The sequence below is a fragment of the Oncorhynchus mykiss genome, chromosome 21 (genome assembly GCF_057628025.1).
Source record: "Oncorhynchus mykiss isolate SJ-2025 chromosome 21, ASM5762802v1, whole genome shotgun sequence".
NCBI lineage: Eukaryota > Metazoa > Chordata > Actinopteri > Salmoniformes > Salmonidae > Oncorhynchus > Oncorhynchus mykiss.
Window position 1 is genome coordinate 47,556,180 of NC_143042.1, and position 22,225 is coordinate 47,578,404.

The 22,225-nt window shown below is 45.1% G+C and overlaps 2 protein-coding genes and 2 long non-coding RNA genes across 5 annotated transcripts in view; all 4 read left to right on the forward strand.

Moving 5' to 3' along the window:
• Positions 1–11,196, forward strand: part of LOC110500719 (metastasis-associated protein MTA2) — a 32,582-nt gene extending 21,386 nt beyond the window's left edge. The window contains exons 7-18 of one of the 2 annotated variants that reach the window (XM_021578243.3): positions 559–661; positions 1,140–1,239; positions 2,402–2,590; positions 2,788–2,862; positions 3,012–3,070; positions 3,174–3,274; positions 3,402–3,559; positions 3,803–4,031; positions 4,110–4,199; positions 6,927–7,048; positions 7,370–7,512; positions 8,004–11,196. In XM_021578243.3, coding sequence (XP_021433918.1) covers positions 559–661; positions 1,140–1,239; positions 2,402–2,590; positions 2,788–2,862; positions 3,012–3,070; positions 3,174–3,274; positions 3,402–3,559; positions 3,803–4,031; positions 4,110–4,199; positions 6,927–7,048; positions 7,370–7,512; positions 8,004–8,157 — 1,523 coding nt within the window. In that variant the 3' untranslated portion in view covers positions 8,158–11,196. The remainder of the gene's footprint in view (positions 1–558; positions 662–1,139; positions 1,240–2,401; positions 2,591–2,787; positions 2,863–3,011; positions 3,071–3,173; positions 3,275–3,401; positions 3,560–3,802; positions 4,032–4,109; positions 4,200–6,926; positions 7,049–7,369; positions 7,513–8,003) is intronic. The other variant, XM_021578244.3, reaches the window with a different exon arrangement.
• A 927-nt stretch (positions 11,197–12,123) lies between these two features.
• Positions 12,124–14,095, forward strand: cth1 (cysteine three histidine 1). The gene is made up of 2 exons (XM_021578245.3): positions 12,124–12,406; positions 12,809–14,095. The coding sequence occupies exons 1-2, from the start codon at positions 12,398–12,400 to the stop codon at positions 13,739–13,741; spliced, it is 942 nt and encodes a 313-aa protein (XP_021433920.2). The 5' UTR covers positions 12,124–12,397; the 3' UTR covers positions 13,742–14,095.
• A 695-nt stretch (positions 14,096–14,790) lies between these two features.
• Positions 14,791–17,251, forward strand: LOC149973264 (uncharacterized). The gene is made up of 2 exons (XR_016490373.1): positions 14,791–15,682; positions 15,816–17,251. It is a non-coding gene; the product is annotated as an uncharacterized LOC149973264 (long non-coding RNA).
• Positions 17,252–18,579: 1,328 nt separating this feature from the next.
• On the forward strand, positions 18,580–20,512 carry LOC110500722 (uncharacterized). The gene is made up of 3 exons (XR_016490374.1): positions 18,580–18,855; positions 19,415–19,522; positions 19,730–20,512. It is a non-coding gene; the product is annotated as an uncharacterized LOC110500722 (long non-coding RNA).
• Positions 20,513–22,225: the final 1,713 nt, after the last annotated feature.

The following is a 22,225-nucleotide window of genomic DNA, read 5'->3' on the forward strand; positions in this document are numbered from 1 at the left end:
AGTTGTGCCCCATTTCTAAAAGTGCTAGGTTTGCAGAATGTCTGCTATCTATCACGTGTCTAAATTATTTGAGTTGTATGGGATCGTAAATCATGAGTAGGGAGAAATCGGTCATGTTTTGGAATGAAAAGGGGGAATCTGTGTTCCTGTTGGAGAACTCCATTTTCTGACTACTGAACACGACATCACTTCCCTTCTGGCAGCAAGTAATGTAGTTAGATGTTGCCCTCTTGTTGTATCTTCCCTTGTGTAGCCTAGCCAGTATTAAGTTGAATGTTGCCATTTTGTGAAGGTTGTTTGTGCCCTTGTGACACTAGTTCAGTCTGGTTAGACCGACATGCATACTTGTCCATTTAGTTGTTTTCACCTTCTGCTCTCATTCATCCTTTTCTATTTCTCTTTGACTCATCTCTCTCCTATTACTTTATTTCACCATTTCCTCTCAAGTCTCTCATTCTTGTTTCCAAAATAGTGGGTCACGCAACCACAACCAGTGTCTCTGTCTGCAACATTAGTTAACATGTCTGATGGTTGTCCTCTTGGTGTCATCCCTCCCAGGTGAAGAAGACACCCGTATTCAAGAGAAGCTGGAGGTCAAGGTGTGGCACCCCGACAACCAGCTCAAAGACCCACAGATTGACCAGTTTCTGGTGGTGGCTCGGTGAGTGTCCCCTGGCCCTGCCCCCCTCCATCTGTCACACGTTGCCCTGGTTACGCCCTGTTGCTATGGAGGTCCTTGTCTGGCCTTGTTGTCATGAGCTTGGAACACATTCTGATCTGAAGTAATGTAAACTGAATGGCTTTGAGTTGCAAAGTGTCCACCTTTTTGAGCTTGATATTAGTGTATTGAGATTTTGCAATGTTCTCAAGACATCTTTGAAGGGTCTTGCCTAAGCGGTGTAGTAGCAGTAGGACCCCAGTCAACATACAGCATGTTTGGGCCCAAGTCTGTTTTTGGAGGGAATCAACATTATGGAGGGAACGACCTCAAGCTGCAGCACCATCTAGTGGCCATATGGTGAAAATTCACACTGATTTACAAAACCGCTGTCGATAGGGTATTTTTGTCTAGTTCTTGTTAAGTTAGGAGTTTGTCTGTTTCAGTACTGGGTTTGTCATTTGATGGTTGTGTGTTCCAGTGCTGTGGGGACGTTTGCCCGAGCCCTGGACTGCAGCAGCTCTATCCGTCAACCCAGCCTGCATATGAGTGCTGCGGCCGCCTCCCGAGACATCACGCTGGTGAGACACACACTTTGTCCATGTCCCATGGTGACAAGACAATCACTAAGCGCTCTACATATAACCCTTAAAACAATGGACATCTACCGTATCCTAATTAGTACATGTAATGTTATTCATTATATTGGACTATACACTCAGTGGGCAGTTTATTAGGTACACCACCCCGTTCATGAAAATGGTTCGCTCCTACAGATGGTGAGTCACGTTGCTGTGGCTTGCTATATAAAGCACGCAGAGAGGCATTAAGTTACTGATCAACTGAACGTTAGAATGGGCAAAACCAGTGACCTAAGTGACTTTGAGTGTGATATAATCATTGGTGCAGGGCGCGCCAGTTCCAGTATCTCAGAGACGGACGCCCTCTTGGGCTTTTCACGCACAACAGTGTCCAGGGTTTACTGAGAATGGTGCAACAAACTAAAAACATCCAGTCAGCTCAGGCCTGTGGATGAAAACAGCTGAGAGGTCGAAGGAGAATGGGAAGAATTGTGCAAGCTAACAGGCGACCACAAACAGTAAACAACCACACAGGGTTCTACTCTTATCACTTAAAAACAAGAAGCGGCTCCAGTGGGCATGAGATCACCAACACTGGACGATTTGAAAAGTGGAAAAACATTGCCTGGTCCGAAGAATCCCGGTTCCTGTTGCGTCATACTGATGTTAGTCAGGATTTGGCATAAGCAGCATGATCCCATGGACTCTTCCTGCATGGTGTCAACGGTACAGGCTACTGGGGAATGTTCTCCTGGTACACATTAGACCGCTGCGCCACTCAGGACCTAAGGCACTGCATTTCAGTGCTAAAGGCGTCACTACAGACGCCTTGGTTCGACTCCAGGCTGTATCACAACCGGCCGTGATTGGGTGTCTTATAGGGCGGCGCACAATTGGTCCAGCTTCGTCCAGGTTTGGTCGGTATAGGCCGTCACTGTAAATATGAATTTGTTATTAACTAGCTTGCCTAGTTAAATGAAAAAATATTTCAGGCTGTTCTGGAGACAAAGGGGGTTCCGACCCAGTACTTGATGGGTGTACCTAATAAACTGGCCATCTAGGTTACCATTCTGTCATTTCACATTTGTAAAACATTTTGAATACGGTAACCTGTGTCTAAAATGAGCAATATATCTAATGGTCCCCCGCTCTCCCCCTCTAGTTCCATGCGATGGATACCCTGCAGAAGAACGACTACGACCTGGCCAAGGCCATGTCCACGCTGGTGCCTCAGGGCGGGCCCGTGCTCTGCCGTGACGAGATGGAGGAGTGGAGCGCCTCGGAGGCCATGCTGTTCGAAGAGGCCCTGGAGAAATATGGCAAGGACTTCAACGACATCCGCCAGGACTTTGTGAGTGTCCTCATGTATTCAACTAATAGATACCTGGCTTGTGTTCAGAAGGAGCAGTAGGTCAAATGTTTTGAATCAACAAAGAAAAGTACCTCCTCCGTTTCAAAACGCACCTCCGGAACACCACTCTATATTAACTGTATCCTATGTGCTTTCATCTGGTCCGTGTTGAAGGATGTTCTGTCTGTTGTCCCCAGTTACCATGGAAGTCACTAGCCAGCGTGGTTCAGTTCTACTACATGTGGAAAACCACCGACCGCTACATTCAACAGGTAAAATACACCACTCTGCCGTTCAGAGCCACACTCTTACGAAACAATGAGATCGTACTATGCATTGGCTTAAGTGATGTATAATGCAGAATTGTCTTCACAAACAGAGCTACTTGTTGTTACTTTGCAAATTGAAATGTTTGTTTCAGAAACGACTCAAGGCAGCGGAAGCAGACAGCAAGCTGAAGCAGGTTTACATCCCCACCTAGTGAGTAACAGTCTGAACTGCAGCAGAGCCAATGCACAATCTCCATCATTACCACGGTAACTAAACACATCAACTCTCTCTCTCTCTCTCTCTCTACCTCCAGCACCAAGCCCAACCCCAACCAGATCATGGCTCCTGGTAACAAGCCTGGCATGAACGGGGCCGCTGGCTTCCAGAAAGGACTGAGCTGTGAGAGCTGCCGTAGTGAGTATTCTGCCATACAACTTTAGTTTGTGTCTGGTCTGTTGTCTGTCTGACTAACTGTAGTGAACAATCCTATGTGTGTAGTGAAGGTGATTTTGACGTATTTCTTTTTCTGGACATCTAACAGACCTCCCCTCTGTTGCAGCCGCCCAGTCAGCACAGTGGTACGCGTGGGGTCCTCCCAACATGCAGTGCAGACTGTGTGCATCCTGCTGGATCTACTGGAAGAAGTACGGAGGCCTGAAGACCCCCACACAGCTAGAGGGGGCCGCAAGATCTGGCTCAGTATGTCTGCTTTTATTAACCTGCTACCCTAAACCACTCAAATACTGGGTGCACCTCAGTAGCCTAGCTTTCCTTTATCTGCATAGGACAGGGAAGAGGGAGTTAATATCATTTTAATTTCCGAGTTCTTGGTGGCCTAGCCTGTGTTATCAGATCATTACAGCGTCAGCAGAGGAGAGGAAGCCAATGTAGACTGAGCTATTCAATCATGATATTTCGATGTGTTAACTCTTGGCCCCTCAGGAGTCAACCCCCCGAGGTCACATGACCCGCCAGGAAGTGCAGGGCCTGTCACCCTTCACGACTAGTGGGGGGCGGGCCAAGCTGCTGGCCAAAAACCGGCAGACGTTCATCCTGCAGACCACCAAGCTGACGCGCATCGCCCGCCGTGTCTGCACTGACATCCTGCAGCCCCGCAGCGCCGCACGCCGCCCCTATGCCTCCATCAACGCCAATGCCGTCAAGGCCGAGTGTGAGTATATGGACACGCATTAACATACACACACACACACACACACTTTCTGTAATGCTTATGGTGTTATTTTCTCAGGTATGATAAGGCTGCCTAAAGCAACCAAGGCCCCTATAAAGAACTGCTCGATCCCTCGACCACCGCTGGCCACCATAGTGAAGGAACTGGGTAAGAAAATAGTCCAATCACAGAAGAAATGATCATTGAGATCCTGAGAGGTCTTATGTCGCTGACACTGTGTGTATTTACCCACGGTTGGCACGAACACTGTGTAGTTTTTCTCCCTAATTGCGTTTCCATTTCCATGCTCCAGCTGTCGAAATACAGTACCAGTTAAAACTACCTACTCATTCAAGGGTTTTTCTTTATTTTTAGTATTTTCTACGTTGTAGAATAATAGTGAAGACATCAAACCGAAATAACACACATGGAATCATGTATTAACCCAAAAATGTTACACAAATCAAAATATGTTTTAGATTTTAAATTCTTCAAAGTAGCCATCCTTTGCCTTGATGACAGCTTTGCACACTCTTGGCATTCTCTCAACCAGCTTCACCTGGGATGCTTTTCCAACAGTCTTGAAGGAGTTCCCACATATGCTGAGCACTTGTTGGCTGCTTTTCCTTCACTCTGCGGTCCAACTCATCCCAAACCATCTCAATTTGGTTGAGGTCGGGTGATTGTGGAGGCCAGGTCATCTGATGCAGCACTCCATCCCTCTTCTTCTTGGTCAAATAGCCCTTACACAGCCTGGAGGTGTGATGGATCATTGTCCCACTAAGCTCAAACCAGATGGGATGGCATATCGCTGCAGAATGCTGTGGGTGTCATGCTGGTTAAGTGTGCCTTAAATTCTAAGTAAATCACTGACAGTGTCACCAGCAAAGCACCATCACACCACCTCCTCCATGCTTCACGGTGGGAACCACACAGGCAGAGATCATCCATTCGCCGCCTCTACGTCTCAAAGACACGGCGGTTGGAATAATAAATCTCCAATTTGGACACATCAGACCAAAGGACAGATTTCTACCGGTCTAATGTCCATTGCTCATGTTTCTTGGCCCAAGCCAGTCTCTTCTTATTATTGGTGTCCTTTAGCAGTGGTTTCTTTGCAGTAATTTGACCATGAAGGCCTGATTCACACAGTCTCCTCTGAACAGTTGATGTTGAGATGTCTGTTAATTGAACTCTGTAGCATTTTATTTGAGCTGGTAACTCTAATGAACTTATCCTCTAGAGCAGAGGTAACTCTGGGTCTTCCTTTCCTGTGGCGGTCCTCATGAGAGACAGTTTCATCATAGCGCTTGATGGTTTTTGCGACTGCACTTGAAGAAACTTTGAAAGTTTTTGAAATTTCCCACTTTGACTGACCTTCATGTCTTCAAGTAATGATGGACTGTTGTTTTTCTTCGCTTATTTGAGCTGTTCTTGACATAATATGGACTTGGTCTTTTACCAAATAGGGCTATCTTCTGTATACCACTCCTACCTTGTCACAATTGATTGGCTCAAACGCATTAGAAGGAAAGGAATTCCACAAATTAACTTTGAACAAGGCACACCTGACCTCTAGTGACTACCCATCCCGCATGCGGGAGAGTAATCATCGACTGACACTAATTAGCATAACGCAACGGACATAAATATTCCTAGAAAATATTCCTATTCATGAAAATCACAAATTAAATATATTGAAACACAGCTTAGCCTTTTGTTAATCACCCGGTCATCTCAACATATGCTTTACAGCCAAAGCTAGACAAGCATTTGTGTAAGTTTATCGATAGCCTAGCATAGCATTTTGTCCAGCTAGCAGCAGGTAACTTGGTCACGGAAATCAGAAAAGCAATCAAATTAAATCGTTTACCTTTGAGCTTCGGATGTTTTCACTCACGAGACTCCCAGTTAGATAGCAAATATTCCTTTTTTCCAAAAATATTATTTTTGTAGGCGAAATAGCTCCGTTTGTTCTTCACGTTTAGCTGAGAAATCGCCCGGAAATTGCAGTCACGAAAATGCTGAAAAATATTCCAAATTAGCTCCATAATATCGACAGAAACATGGCAAACGTTGTTTATAATCCATCCTCAAGGTGTTTTTCAAATATCTATTTGATAAGATATCCGCCGGGACAATTAGTTTTTCAGTAGGACCGATTGGAATTATGGCTACCTCTGTATTTTACGCGAGAATCTCTCTGGGAGGCATCAGGTGACCACTTGCGCAATGTAGCCGCTTACGGGTATTCTTCAACATAAATGCATAAAACTACGTCACAATGCTGTAGACACCTTCTGGAATACGGAGAAAGAGTAATCTGGTTGATAGCCCATTCACTGCTCAATAGGGACGCATTGGAACGCAGCGCTTTCAAAACATGAGGCACTTCCAGATTGGATTTTTCTCAGGCTTTCGCCTGCAACATCAGTTCTGTTATACTCACAGACAATATTTTTACCGTTTTTGGAAACTTTAGAGTGTTTTCTATCCAAAGCTGTCAATTACATGCATATTCTAGCATCTTGTCCTGACAAAATATCCCGTTTACTATGGGAACGTTATTTTTCCAAAAATGAAAATACTGCCCCCTTAGTCACAAAAGGCTTTAGTGTTAATTGATATGTATTCCACCTAATAAAGGCAAAGGGTGGCTACTTTGAAGAATCTAAAATATATTTTGATTTAACACATTTTTTGGTTACTACGTGATTCCATAGTTTTGATGTCTTCACTATTATTCTAAAATGTAGAAAATAGTAAAAAATAAAGAAAAACCCTGGAATGAGTAGGGGTGTCCAAACTTTTGACTGGTACTGTGTAATGAAGCGGTATGCACTTTTATTTTAAGTGGCTTCGTTTGTGATTGGGGTTCTCCTTTCCTCTCTCCAGCCATCCAGGCTCCACTCAAGCTGAAGGCCCCCAGAGGCACCCCCACCCCCATCAACCGCAACCAGGCCAACCAGCCCCGCGGGGGATCGGCCCTGCTTGGCAAGAGGCCCTTTGACAGCAGCGTGAGTACTCCTCGCACACGCATGCACACACACAAACCACAACCGCCATTTTTACTTCCTCTGTCTGTCAATCCATGCATGTGACAGGTTCTGGTTTGATATAGACGGCCTCATTTACTGTAACCTTGGGTAGTGTCTCATGTCCCTGTCTACTCAGACTGCAGAGATGGACAGACTGGCGCTGGTTCTGGTTCCTCTGTAACAGTGGGAGATTTACTGACCATCTGTCTATCTCCATCACCGCTGAGCATAGCAGCATGACCACAGCTGTGGCCACACACACACACACACCTCTCACCGTTCTTCTCTTATTGGTCATAGGCGTTGGCACTGCCGTTCCCCACCAATGGGAGGCCGTTCACATCAGGCATGAGGACCACCTCTCAGTCAGTGATCAAGCGTCAGAAAGTGAACCAAGGAGACGCGCCAAACCCTGTGGTTTTTGTTGCTACTAAATACACCAGGTAGGTCCTGGTCTCTGAGCGTCTGTTATTCTCTTAGTAGCAGTCAGCTCCGGAAGATACAAATGACCTTCTGTGCTTTTTGGTTGAGAAATCTGCATAGTTCTGTATTGAACACCTGACAACGGGGTCAATCTTAGTCAAAACAAATTCTCCCACTGAATTTTTTGCCATAGACCTGATTGATCCCTTTGTCAGGTGTTCAATATAGTACTATGTAGATTTCTCAACCAAAAAGCACAGAACGAAAATTATGAATGTTTAATATTGCATGTAACTAGTTTTAAGACGAAGGTTATTCTTCTTTGCACCTGTGCACTTTGACATTAGGATGTGTTTTTATACAGGCAGCCCAATTTTGATCAGATCTTTTTCCAATAATTGGGCAAAAAATGAGGTGCTACCTGTGTCAACAAAGCCTTGGACTCCTAGGTGTGCCAATGTCGATCTGAGTCCTACAGATAATTCACTGTGTGTATTTCTGTCCCCTCCAGGGCTCTGAGGAAACACCTGACCCAGTCTGAGATGCGACGGGCAGCCAGGAAACCACACCTTCCCGTCAGGGTCAAGCTGCCCCTGCCTCCCCGGCCCCTGGCTTTAGCCATTCTGCCCTCCAGCACCAGCGAGCCCATCGTCCTGGAGGACTAACCCCCCCCACCCCACCCCACTGCGAAACAGTTAGGGCGCACCCAGCGCACCAACCTGCTAGTGTAGCAGCACAACCCCATACCAGTAGTTGTTTTCTCTCGTCGTATTTTTTAAATCTCGTCTTCTGTTCTGTTACCTCCCAAAAGCTGACGTGCTGCTCCACACACACACACACACACACACACACACACACACACACACACACACACACACACACACACACACGAGTGACACCCGCATGTATGCATTATATCTAGTACATGGCATCAATTCTTTACACACACACTACGCATACACTGAGTGTACAAAACATTAGGAACACCCCCTTAAGCCCTCAGGAACGCCTCAAACCCAGCAGCGTTGCAGTTCTCGACCCACTCAAACCAGTGCACCTGGCACCTACTACAATACACTGTTCAAAGGCACTTAAATATTTTGTTTTGCCCATTCATCCTCTGAATGGCACACATACACAATCCATGTCTCAATTGTCTCAAGGCTTAGAAATCCTTCTCTAACCCGTCTCCTCCCCTTCATCTACACTGATTGAAGTGGATTTAACAAGTGACAACAATAAGGTATCAAAGCTTTCACCTGGTCACCTATGTCAGGGGTGGGCAACTCCAGTCCTCGGGGCCTGATTGCCTCCCCTGGTCTATGTCATGGAAAGAGCAGGTGTTTGTAATGTTTTGTACACTGAGTCTATACACAGACACAACACCCCCCCCACATACACACACTAGGCTTTGGGCTTTACTATTTTATTCTGGCTCTTTTTGCTTAATTATTTTTGCTCCCCTTTTTTAATGGTAAATCATTTTAACTGTGTAATTTAAAATCAGAAATATTTCTCATCCTGAAATAATGGTGATTTAAGCACACTTTATTTTTTTTCCTCCAGGTCCTTTCTTATCTGTGTAAATATTAGCAGCATTTTGAGGGGTTGACACCTAATTGTTTGGGGACTGGTAGGGGCGTGGTTGTGGGAGGGCCATGGAAATAGAAATACTAGAACCACAGCAATTTGACTAAATGTCTGTTCTAGTTATTCATATTCTATAGGGAGGGCTATGTGGGGCAGTTTTTTAGCATGTTTATGGGAAAGTCTATTTTGACCAAGGTTTCACCCACTTGTTCCATCATAGGTCTTGGAGGTTGCAGTAAAGTGCTTTGTGTGACCCATCCTTCAAGGATACTTGTCAGATTCTACTTTAGACACCCGTCTTCTCTTACACCATCACATCAGGCCCCACCCCCTCTCCACACCTAAATTAGACCTGATCCTGCCCCCTATCTCTCCACAATCCTATCAGAAGTTACGTTTGAGGGTTTGCTAGTGAGGAAATCAATTCTGTTGAACCCCCCCCCCCCCCCCCTGGGTATTTTTAACATTAGCAGCTTTCCACCCAACTCCCTCCCATAACCTCTAGGTGTTGAGCTCTGTTTTTCTACTTAATTGTCGTCACAATCAATTTGAGTCCTGTCTTGTTTACCATCACTTGATTGACACACTTTTTACAGCTGTTTATTTACCCATCTGGAGAGAGACAGTCGGGATCCTTCTCTGTAAATGCATTTGGGTGCATTTTGGTTTTGACTGATAAGACCACTTGAGTTGCCTGGCTACCCAGCCACATCGTTCTCACTAACTGACGTTCCTTCTCCACGATGAGTCTGGATTTGCCTGCCTCCCCCGACGATTTCTAGAACGCAAACATATTCTGACCGTTCTAATTGGTCCCTGAAACCTATGGGTTGGGCCAGAGCCTGCCTACATGCTGACGTTATCAACTTTGATACACTGATTGGTTAGACTATCCAATCACTGATGGATTTTGTTTTGTTCAACGCCCCTCATTTTGAAGTCAAACGAGCAACGTCTAGGATGGCAGTTTGAGACTGAATGAATGTAGCGACCGATAGAGCAGAGGAATTAAATTCAGGATGAGTTGTCAGGCAACCGCTTGAGTACAGCGGTCTTGTGTCTTCAATACTATGGTAGGCGAGAGGGAGAAGTAAGGGTTTAGGAAATGGTGATGTAGGTTAACAAGGTAGATGAGATTCATATTGTGTAGGTTTGGAAGATATTCAAACAGGTGGTTCTGGATGTGGATCTGATTGTTTGGGACATGCAAAATAGATACTGTTGTCTCTGAGGTCCTTATTGGGTTTGTTTTAGTGGAGTCAGAATTGAGCCATAAAAAAAGAAAACATTCTAGGTGTAAAACTCCATTCTTAGACAGTCCCTGTTCATTTTGTCACCTGTACCAATAAATCATATACCTTCAGCTCCCCCAAACATAGACTAGGCCACCGCAATTATGACAATGGACTGTTTGGATCTTGGGTTTGAATGAAACTGGCAAATTATGTTACGAGCTGGTTGTTGTCAGATACTGTTGTTACTAAAGCAGCTATATGTATTGGCTTGGGTGCTGGAGTCATGAATCTCCAGTGATGTCTCAACTTGTGGGTTGATTTGGTTTGAATCTGTATTTTCCCTTTTTGTGTTTATTATGAAGAAAGGGTGAGTTTAGATTAAATTAATTCTTAATTGGATATTATAATTCCTCTTTCTCCTTCAGGCTCTGTGTACAATGGCAGCCAGTATGGGGGTAGAAATGACAGATTTATAAGCAAGTTTGGTCCCAATGTGGGCTTTTGTAATGTTTCTAAAACAATTTGAAGTGTTAAAATACTAATCTGAAGAAGAAAATAAAAACTTGGCCTATTGAAAAGTTTTTTTATATTAAATCATTTGGGGAAGAAGGCTTGTAATTACTCCATATTGTGGAGAGGGTTAAAATACTGTACATGTGAACATTGCTCTCCATTGGGTGGGTTTGGAGGAGGGAGGGAGGGGGGGCAAATCAGAGCTGGTGGGAGGGATGTAGAGGGGGTTAGAATTTTGTATGTTGGAGAGAGAATTATGCTACAATTAATGGTTTTTCTCAAGTGTTTTTTATTCCAATGTCTCTGTATCCTTTTAATGTATCTTGATAAGAAAATAAAGATTTTTTTTTTCTTTGTGGTCCTATACATTTATCTGGTGTGTGCTTTTTCTGGATGTGTATGATACAATGTTGCAAAGATGTCAGTGTCAAATGTAAACACGCATGACTAACGGCTTCCCCGGTGGCCCAGTGTTCTAAGTCACTGCCTCTTCGTGCTTGAGGCGTCACTACGGACAGCCTGGTTCGATTTCGGGCTATATAACAACCGGCGGTGATTGGGAGTCCCATAGGGCGGCGCACAATTGGCCCAGCATCGTCCGGGTTTGGCCGGTGTAGTCTGTCATTGTAATTAAGAATTTGTTCATAACTGACTTGCCTAGTTAAATAATTTAATGATGTCCTTTATCAATTGAACATTTTGAGGAATACATATGAGCCACACGATGGTCTTGGATTCTGTAGAAAATAAATGTTGTAACCTTAGACTAAGTTCCGCCAAACAAGAACAATTTATTGTATTATTTTTAAACAGATCAATCATGAATTGGCTGCATACACACAGGCAGCCCAATTCTGATCTTTCCCATAATTATAGGCGAACTATCTTATCTGATTGGTCAAGAGACCAATTAGTGGAAAAATATCAGAATTAGGCTGCCTGTGTAAGCAGCCAAAATGCCACACAAAGGTTTATATTTCCCCCCTAACAGACAGCATTTAATTAACAAATTACTCAGGTGTGAGGTTGACCTCCAACTGTGGTGTGAATTGACACAGAACAGAATAATTGTTTATGTACCCAATGGGCTTGACGTTAGTAATCAGGGCATTAATTGGCATATGTTTATTGCGCCAGTGCTAAGGACCAGTTCATCCGGCGCTAAAACTGCAACGTTGTCGCAGAGACTCAACGCCATTGGTCGTTGGTAATCGAATACCAGCTACATTGCATCTGATTGGTGGATTCGAACGCCCTACTGGCGTTTAATGTTGCACAGCTGATCCTCGTTTTAAAGGGAAGGCGGGAGTGGGAACTGGGTCAAGTTAAAAATACAGAGGACACAGGCGCAAGATACGTGCTACTTCATAACAAAGCAAGTAGGGTGGCCGGTAGTTCACTTCATTAACGGGCAGTAGGCTAGAATAGGTTTTAACGCTTCTTTTATTTCTACGAATTTCATGCGGAAAAGTTCTTTAGAATTTCCTTGGACATTGAGGTTACAGTCGAACAACAGGTGGAGAGCGTCTGGGGCACAGTCGTTGGGCAATATCTTCAATTCGTAACAATGTTTGAGGTATAGTGAAGCTTGTTTTATACTTCGTTTCGGATACTACTTCATTGTGATTCTTCTTCAGTAGTTTACCATGCTTGTATTGAATTTTCGGTATTAAGAAATTGCTATCCAAATTAGATGTGGCAGTTGATTGCATTATTTTTTTTTTAAATTAACATCTTTATCCAGGTTAGTCTAATATAATCTCTACTTCAAAGGACCAATGTTTGAGACAATATTCTGTCATGTGATGAGTGAAGTCTTTTTTTTTTGACTGCATAATTGCAGTCATTGTGGTATGTACACAGAGCTACTTGCTTGTGTACTGTTGCATTTTGACTGTCTCCTGACTTAGTTTCAGTGGTTTACCATCCAAATAAATCCTTTCAAACCTGATATTTAAAATGGTTCTCTACTCCTCAGAGAAGCAGTGATGACCTGCCCATGTTCCCCTACCATGAGGGACGAGATGACCTGTTCCCTAGGGAGCACTGCTCAGCTAGAGGTGGGGGAGGCATGTCCCTGGCTGAGGCCCTCCTTCCCCTAGTGGAGTCTCCCTCCCAGATCCCCTGGTTGTGCTCCACCCGCTATAAGACGGAGCTGTGCAGTCGCTATGCCGACACGGGCTTCTGCAAGTATGCTGAGCGCTGCCAGTTTGCCCATGGCCTCCACGACCTCCATGTGCAGTCCCGCCATCCCAAGTACAAGACGGAACTGTGCCGCACCTTCCACACGGCAGGCTACTGCGTCTATGGCACCCGCTGCTTGTTCGCCCACACTGCCAAGGAACAGCGCCCCCCACACCGCCGGCGCCGCAACATCCCCTGCCGCACCTTCCGCTCATTTGGTGTGTGCCCCTTTGGCACACGCTGCAACTTCCTGCACATTGAGGGTGACAGTAGTGGCGGCCTGGATTCCCCAAACAGCGCTCCTGAGAAGGCCCCCATTGCCAGGCCCCAGCCACAATCCCAGGACTGGAAGCCCCGCGGGGCCCTGTGCCGCACCTTTAGCTCCTTTGGCTTCTGCCTCTACGGCACCCGCTGCTGCTTCCAACATGGCCTGCCGAGCAGCATCCAGGGGGGTGCCCGCACCCATCTGCTGTCCCTAGCTTCAGACAGGTTCTCTTCTCCCTGCTCCTCATCCTCCTCCTCTCCACCATCTGGACTGCCCTCCCCAGTCTGGCCTGAGGATTCATCCACCCCGCTGAACAACCCCGTGGCCCACAATGCCTTCACCTTCTCCATCCAGCTGAATGATGTGCTGCTGCCTCTGGCCCTCAGGCTCCAGCAGCTGGACAACAGCCAGGCCATGGAGGCTGCCTGCAACATGCAGGGTGTCTGGGGGGACAAGCTTTAGTCACTCGGCAAGAATGGTATTGTAACTAATGTGATGTATAGCCAGCCTACTGTATATTGTGATGGTTTGCTATGGTCTTGGAAGCCATATGTATTTTAATAGGGGGGTGGTGTAAGTGTCTTTTGGGATGTTCCATGTGACGATCTTCAATGTTAGTTTGGAGAGACTGATTACTGTCCTGCATTACAATTTGTATGGCCTCATTGGTGTTCTGACTGATCCACTCATTTTGTTTATATAGATTAGGCCTTGTAACTGTACATTTTAATGAGGTTATACATGTTTATTTATGAGTTTTAACTTAAGTTTTTATTTATTGTGATACTTCTGCCTTGAATAAACCACAATTTTTAATGACTTGCCCTTCATTACTGAACTAGCCAGAACTTTTCACTGCTATCATGCATTCCATTTTAGTAATCTGTTCTATTTTTGGCCAATGGGCAACTCCTTTTACCTTGTCTGGGTAGGCTTTAATTACCTAAATTATGCTCTTAATGGAGACTTCCCTAACTGTGTACTTGACATTTCGGATGCAAGCCCCATTTGACTTAGACTGCACTAAAAGGGCATGAGCTTCTTCCCTTCATGACTGCTACTGGCCGTAATTTTAAAGGGACTACTTGCAATCACTTTAGTCCTTGAACGTGCTTGATTGCACTGACTGAAGACTTGGCTCATTGTACAAGTCCCATTGTATCTTAATACTGTCTTAAGCTCAAAATAATCAATTCAAACGGAAGCATTTTGCAGAGCTTGGTCATCAACTTGATGACAGCTGTGTGGCAACATTGCTGCACTACTCATTTACACCGTCAGGGTCTTTGTTTCAAATTAAAGGGCGGGGGCTTGGTGGTCGGCGTGATGGACAATTCCTGATCTGCTAAGTGAGCAAGTCTGGAATTGTGTAATGCGTCGCTTTGCACAAACCGGTTGGCATTGGTGCACGCAAAGTGGCTAATTTACGAATTAACAAACAATAGCTTACACAAGTTGCACCTGTGGTTAATTTTGCAGCTATGTCCACGAGGCGGCGCTGTAAGCATGGCGGACAGGGAGCAGAGGCGCGTCACTGAAGCGTACGAGTCAAACTCATGAGTCATGGCCGAAAGTGCGCGAGTTAAACTTAGTGACTATGTGGCTGAAGATGTCTGCTCCCGGTTTAGGGAAGCCACACAGGTACACAATGAAGCAGTTAAATCAATTGAGATTGTTCGATGTCGTTAGTGTGGCCAGAAGCGTATCTATATATTTAAACTAAGAGGCACAATCTCTAAGCCAAAGAGATTCGCTGCTGAAATGTCCAACCGATGTGGAGAACAAGCCTCCAAGGACGTTCATTCGCAGATACGGACGAACCCCCGCTCGCTGGTTCTAGCTGTGAAGAGGGCGAACCGGATGAGTCCGAGCCATCCACTTCTACCGATGATGACAGCTCCCTGGGTGGACAAGAACAGGTGGTCGCACCAGGTTTAGCCACACCTCCAAACAATGCTGGCAGAGACCCTACTATCTGCGACCCGGACTCAGTTTCGTCGCGATATGAATGGATCTTTACGGGATATGTTAGTGCAGGCTGGGCCATATCAGGATACGGTAGGGAATTTCCCAAGAGATGAGATGCAACGAAAATGTTCGGTGGCCAACTACAAATGAGGATTGCGAACGGGGAGAGAGTGGAGAGACCATGGCTCGTTAATTCCAAGCAAAATGATGCGGCCTTCTATTTTTGCTGTTTTTCACGAGGGCAAATCTGCGCTGGTCATGGATGGAACCAGGGACTGGGAAGAATCTGTGCCACCTCCTCAGCTCGCATGAGAAGTCGCATGACCGCTTTGATAGTATCCAGAGGTGGAAGGAGCTGGAGATCAGGCTGGTGTCCAAGCAAGCTATCGATGCCCAAGCCCAACGGGCTATTGACAGAGAGACTCTCCATTGGCAGTATGTGCTGCAGAGGCTCATAGCTCTGATATGTGTAATGGCCACCCAAAACATTGCGCTACGTATGACCAGGCTGAACGAGCCAAATAATGTGAACTTTCTGAAGTTCTGGATTTCTTTGATTTGATTTAAGGACCATGGACAGCTACCGAGAGAAAACATCGCTGACTGCAATGCAGCATCACAGCAGAGGGAAGAGACCACTCTAGGCGGGCCACGAATTGAAGAAATGCTGAAATGTATGTTGGACAATCAAATTCGGTATGTAAATAAACCATATCTGGTAAGACTGGGTCATTGACAGAAAGCGTATTTTACACTGCTCCAGCAAAACGAGGCCCGCCATGCATTTATGAAAGCACTTGTTTCCAAAGCTCAAATGATCTCACTCCTTTTACTGTTCTAAAGGAATGTTAAATGATATGTTAGATATGTTAAATAAAAGTGTAATTTTTATTGTAATATCACACATGGCACATGATTGCAACATTGTAACTCTGATGCAGGGGATAAAGTAAAATTCATTTTTGCCCGGTAAGGGACTTCCTATATGTGCACGCGCGCACCAACTATTTTTATAGGCCAAATCATATAATTACATGTAGAATTGGAGCCTATTTCGTCCTATTCAAAAACGTGGTAGGCCTACCTGTTTGACAAACACTATTATGCTATCCATAGATGTCTGTATAGCCAAATCCTCCAATACTGTCCCATGCACTCCTTAAATACATATCAGAAGTTTACACTTAAGTTGGAGTCATTAAAACTCGTTTTTCAACCACTCCACAAATGTCTTGTTATCAAACTATAGTTTTGGCAAGTCGGTTAGGACATCTACTTTGTGCGTGACACAAGTAATTTTTCCAACAATTGTTTACAGACAGATTTTTTCACTTATAATTCACTGTATCACAATTCCAGTGGGTCAGAAGTTCACATACACTAAATTGACTGTGCCTTTAAACAGCTTGGAAAATTCCAGAAAATGATGTCATAACTTTAGAAGCTTCTGATAGGCTAATTGAAGTCAATTGGAGGTGTACTTGTGGATGTATTTCAAGGCCTACCTTCAAACTCAGTGCCTTTTTGCTTGACATCATGGGGAAATCAAAAGAAATCAGCGAAGACCTCAGAAAATATGTGTAGACCTCCACAAGTCTGGTTCATCCTTGGGAGTCATTTCCAAATGCCTGAAGGTACCACGTTCATCTGTACAAACAATAGTACGCAAGTATAAACACTATGGGACCACGCAGCAGTCATACCGCTCAGGAAGGAGACGCGTTCTGTCTCCTAGAGATGAACACACTTTGGTGCGGAAAGTGCAAATCAATCCCAGAACAACAGCAAAGGACCTTGTGAAGATGCTGGAGGAATCTGGTACAAAAGTATCTATATCCACAGTAAAATCAGTCCTATATCGACATATCCTGAAAAGCCGCTCAGCAGGGAAGAAGCCACTGCTCCAAAACCGCCATAAAAAAGCCAGACTACGGTTTGCAACTGCACACGGGGATAAAGATTGTACTTTTTGGAGAAATGTACTCTGGTCTGATGAAACAAAAATAGAACTGTTTGGCCATAATGACCATCGTTATGTTTGGAGGAAAAGGCGGAGGCTTGCAAGCCGAAGAACACCACCCCAACCGTGAAGCACGGGGGTGGCAGCATCATGTTGTGGGGGTGCTTTGCTGTAGGAGGGACTGGTGCACATCACAAAATAGATGGCATCATGAGGGAGGAAAATTATGTGGATATATTGAAGAAACATCTTAAGACATCAGTCAGGAAGTTCAAGCTTGATCGCAAATGGGTCTTCCAAATGGACAATGACCCCAAGCATACTTCCAAAGCCACCATATTAAAGTCAAATCAATGCACATTCTGTGTTTATGATTTGTTCTCCTACTTGTGAACATGTCTTACTGTATCTGGATAGGAAAGGGAACCTGGAAGTTTAAGATACAGGTAAGGGCTCTGAGTAAATGTGAACATTGAGTGAGATTTACTCCCATAGCTTTTGCAGAGTTGTTGAGCCCTCTCTTTGCTCTCCTTCAAACGATCCGGTGCTGTACAATCTCTCTCTGAGCATCTACTTAAGTACAATCAGCCTATCACCTGGCTCATACTAGGAGAGTACCCACCCCTTATGAAGGCACACTACAGTTTTCCCCTGAGCTCTCCATGGAATACAACTCAATTGAATGGAGAAACTGTTGAAATCGCTCGAACATGTAATCCATGGAGGATTAACTATGTATTCTACAGGTGGCTTTGCTGGGTCTCCAGTCCAACTGTAAGATTGCTTCCCTCCTGCAATAGTTTGTACATGTCATCAGTGGGGTATGTTGTACTTATTTCAAACATTTAAAAAAATCTAACTTCATTAATGTCACTTCCTACATTCAATTGTCCAGTCATTTAGTACCTATAGGGCACAGAGTTTATCTTGACCACATGACCTGACCAGGGCTGATAATTTTGGATGACAGTAATTGGCCAGCCAAATGACCACAGTCACCATAACTGATTGAGTAGCATCTTTCCCCCTTTCTGTACTAAATCCATACTTCCTTTTCTATACTAAATGTAGCTAATACTGTACTTCATATATCCCCTCTCATTCACCCCTCCCTCCACCCCCCCCCCCCCCCCCCCCAGGTGAAGTCTGTTCTCCTCTCATTCACCCCCCTCTCCACTCCCCCCCTCCCAGGTGAAGTCTGTTCTCCTCTCATTCACCCCTCTCTCCACTCCCCCCCTCCCAGGTGAAGTCAGTTCTCCTCTCATTCACCCCTCTCTCCACTCTCCCCCCCAGGTGAAGTCTGTTCTCCTCTCATTCACCCCTCCCCCCAGGTGAAGTATGTTCCCCTCTCATTCACCCCCCTCCCCCCCAGGTGAAGTCTGTTCTCCTCTCATCCACTCCTCTCTCCACTCTGCCCCCCCCCCCCCCCCCCAGGTGAAGTCTGAGCCATGAACTAGAGCAGCTTAACTGCGTTCTCCATATGGTGAAGAGCCTGGTTCAGAACCTTTACCTGTACCTCGGCTCGTACATACGCATCCTGGTGTCCAGCGTCGTGTACTGCATCCTGGAGCCGCTGGTCGCCTCCAACTCCCTCAACGACCACTGGACCTGGGGAGTACGTAGCTCTGTGGGTCACCCACATGTTCTGGTATGATGTCCAGCTCTCAATACACGGGGCCCTGAAAGTTACGTACCCAGTGTCGTCCTCCTCTCCCTTTATACCAATCTGATATTCATGTGTTGTGTGGCTCTGTCGGGAGAGCATGGCGCTTGCAACGGCAAGGGTTAAATTCCCACCTTGACATTAGACACCAAACGGAAGTCAGACACCACACCGATCCATCCTGTTAAATGTCTTGTCATTTCCTCTACACAAGATGGTGGAATAGAAACATGGCCATATTTCAACCATTGATCTAATTCCCTCCTAATAGAAACATGGCCATGCTTGAACCATTGATCTATTTCCCTGCTAAACCCGTGTCTTTGCCAGGACCCATGGAGACCTGGTCTGTTGTCTCTGCAGAAGGTTCTGTCAGACCCGCTCCGCCCGCTGTGTTCTCACTATGGAGTTGTAGGGGGCTACATGCACTTAGAGGAAATGTATCCACCTCCCATCCATCTTGATTATCTATGTATGAAAATATAATTTCTTTCATTTAGAGATCCTTGGCTTTGTTGATCACTGTGTGTGTTTGTCTTTGTAGGCTATTGAGTGAGTCATATACCCTTACCTGCAAGCTGTCCTGGATGACTACTCTGTCTCCAATGCCCAGGTGAAAGCAGACAGACACAAGGTCTATGGAGCAATCCTGGTGAGTACAGCAGACCAGTCACTGAATCTGAAATGTTTTCTGTGATGCAAACAGAGCTGTCCAAAGTAATACAAGAGAATCCCAATAATGAATTGTTACAAATTGCATTTATGTATGACCTTTCACCCAATCTCAAAGCCCTTTGCATTTTATGTTGGTTAAACTCCCTGTCAACCACCAAGTACCAATGCCCTCTCTGTCCTGCAGGTGGCAGTGGAGCACCTGCTAAAGATTAGAGCCCTGTCTCTGTCCCTGCCAGCAGAGGGGGTCGGCAGCACCCAGCCACACTTCAGGAGTGTGATTTCCGCCGGGCTCAGCCTCTCTCCGAGGCCACCCTGGGCATCGCCAGTCCCCTGCAGGGACCTGGGGGAGCTGGAACCCCCTGGAATGACTGGACCACATCCCCCTGCCCGTCATGTACTGTGAGCAGGTGGTTAAGAGGGTTGGGCTAGTAACCAAAAGGTTGTTGGTTCGAATCACAGAGCCGACAAGGTGAAATTTTCTGTCTGTGCCTTTGAGCAAGACACTCAAGTCTAATTGCACCTGTAAAGCACAGCTGTCGCTATTTTATATTATTTATAAATATTTAATTTAGTTGCATATATTATTAAGTTGCATACAATAACTGTACAATTTACAATGCACTTCTCTGTGCAAACAGGTTATTACTTTCTATCATCTTACACATTGTCCTTGGGATTGGTGGACAGTCAAACTGAAAGGAAGCAACTTCTATTGCATAGGGATGGATCGACATTTACATAATGGGTACCTGATGGAAAATGTTTTAATATTTCAGTCGAGGGGTTTCATTTAAAAAAAAATCTAGTCCAGGGGAGGGTCATGTCATTTATGAAATGTCAATATTTCTCAGTTGTTTATTAGGCTATATATACACATCTGCGTTGCTTGCTGTTTGGGGTTTTGGTCTGGGTTTCTGAACAGCACTTTGTGACATCTGCTCATGTAAAAAAAGGCTTTATAAATACATTTGATTGTGTTGGAGTTTATTTCTTCCTATTTAAGAAATAACAGGTAGGCTGCTATATCCATAGATTTGTCAGTCAATTCCTCCACCCACAATGCACTCTTTAAATAGCCTATCTCCGTGTCAGTGAAGTGACGGGCTTTCCGAGTCTTTTAGGTGAGCCTACTAATTTGGCTCCACACTACTCTTAGTTCAAAATGCTTAAAAGTGACAAGCCCTGATCTGTTTCACCTGTCTTTGTGCTTGTCTCCACCCCCCTCCAAGTGTCGCCCCATCTTCCCCATTATCCCCTGTGTATTTATACCTGTGTTCTCTGTTTGTCTGTTGCCAGTTCGTTTTGTTCGTAGACACGAGCAGCGTTGTTTCCCTATTCCTTGCACCTGTTTTCTAGTTTCCCGGTTCTGACAGTTCTGCCTGACCTGACACTGAGCCCGCCTGCTGTTCTGTACCTTCCACCCTCTCTGGATTATTGACCCCTGCCTGCCTTGACCTGTCGTTTGCCTGCCCCTGTTTAAGGAATAAACTTTTGTTTCTTCAACACTGTCTACACATGGGTCAAACCTTAAAACGTGAAGAAAAAAAAAGTCTACCTAGAATCCTAGATATAGCAAATGTAAAGCCCAAAAGGTAGGCTACTGTTATGTCAGATCGTGAAATGTGTTTTCAAATACATTTTGACCTGTCTTAATTTTTTTTATTTTTAAATACTACCTTTTTTTTTAACACTGAAAATTTGCTTGGACCAGATTGACTGTTCTCCCCACTATTTTTTGTTTCTTCAGTTAAGATTCACAATTATTTTGTATCTGCAGAAAAATAGCATAGTAGCATCAGTATGCAAATCAGGGAGCCAAGTGAACAGCTCTTTTCTTCGATGCGTTCACCAAAAAGAAGAAGTTCCTTCGCGAACGACTGATCACAATGGCAGTGAAGCGCTGTTAAGTGAAAACCACAACTTGAATTCAGGAAGTAGGAGAGGGTATGCCATAGGCCTACTTTTTATTAAAGAAAATGGCAAAAAGCACAGGCCAACCTCTTGTTAGCTTAAGATTTTGAAGAAAATAAAACGGATCCGACTATATATAACGATCTATAACAGCAACATGTAGTGTTGGTCCCATGTTTCATGAGCTGAAACAAAAGAAAATGTGTTTACATCCCTGTTTAGTGACTTTTTCTCCTTTGCCAAGCATATCAACAAGCTAATTATGCAGCTTGCACACAGGTGCACCTTGTGCTGGGGACAGATTCCAAGAACACAGGATGAGATGTTACTATCCTTTGTGCAAGCACTTCCAAGAGTTAATGAACAGTGAGCCTGGTGAAATTTGGGGAGCGCATCATCAGTAGTGTACCTTTGGTTCCTAGGGTGTTTCGGCCTTTCACACTATACACCCTCCCCAAAGGCGGCCAGCGACAGGGTGATCAATCCTACGCTTGCGTCCCATTCCCAATTAGTCATAGGAGTTGTTGATGATAGCCAACATCCCATGGGACTATGCATGGCAGGGGCATCCTCCTCCCTGAGTCAAGCATTGTTGACCGCATACCTCCTGGCCCTCTCACTTCGGGGCCCAGCTGGGGTCTTTCCTCTTCATCCAGAGCCACTGACTGCTGCCTTCTGCCGCCTCCGATACAGCTTTGATTGCCGAACGCTGGCTCTGGCCCTTAATTCCAAGGTCTCTAAGCAGTCTGGTTGTAGATGTTGCCACAAA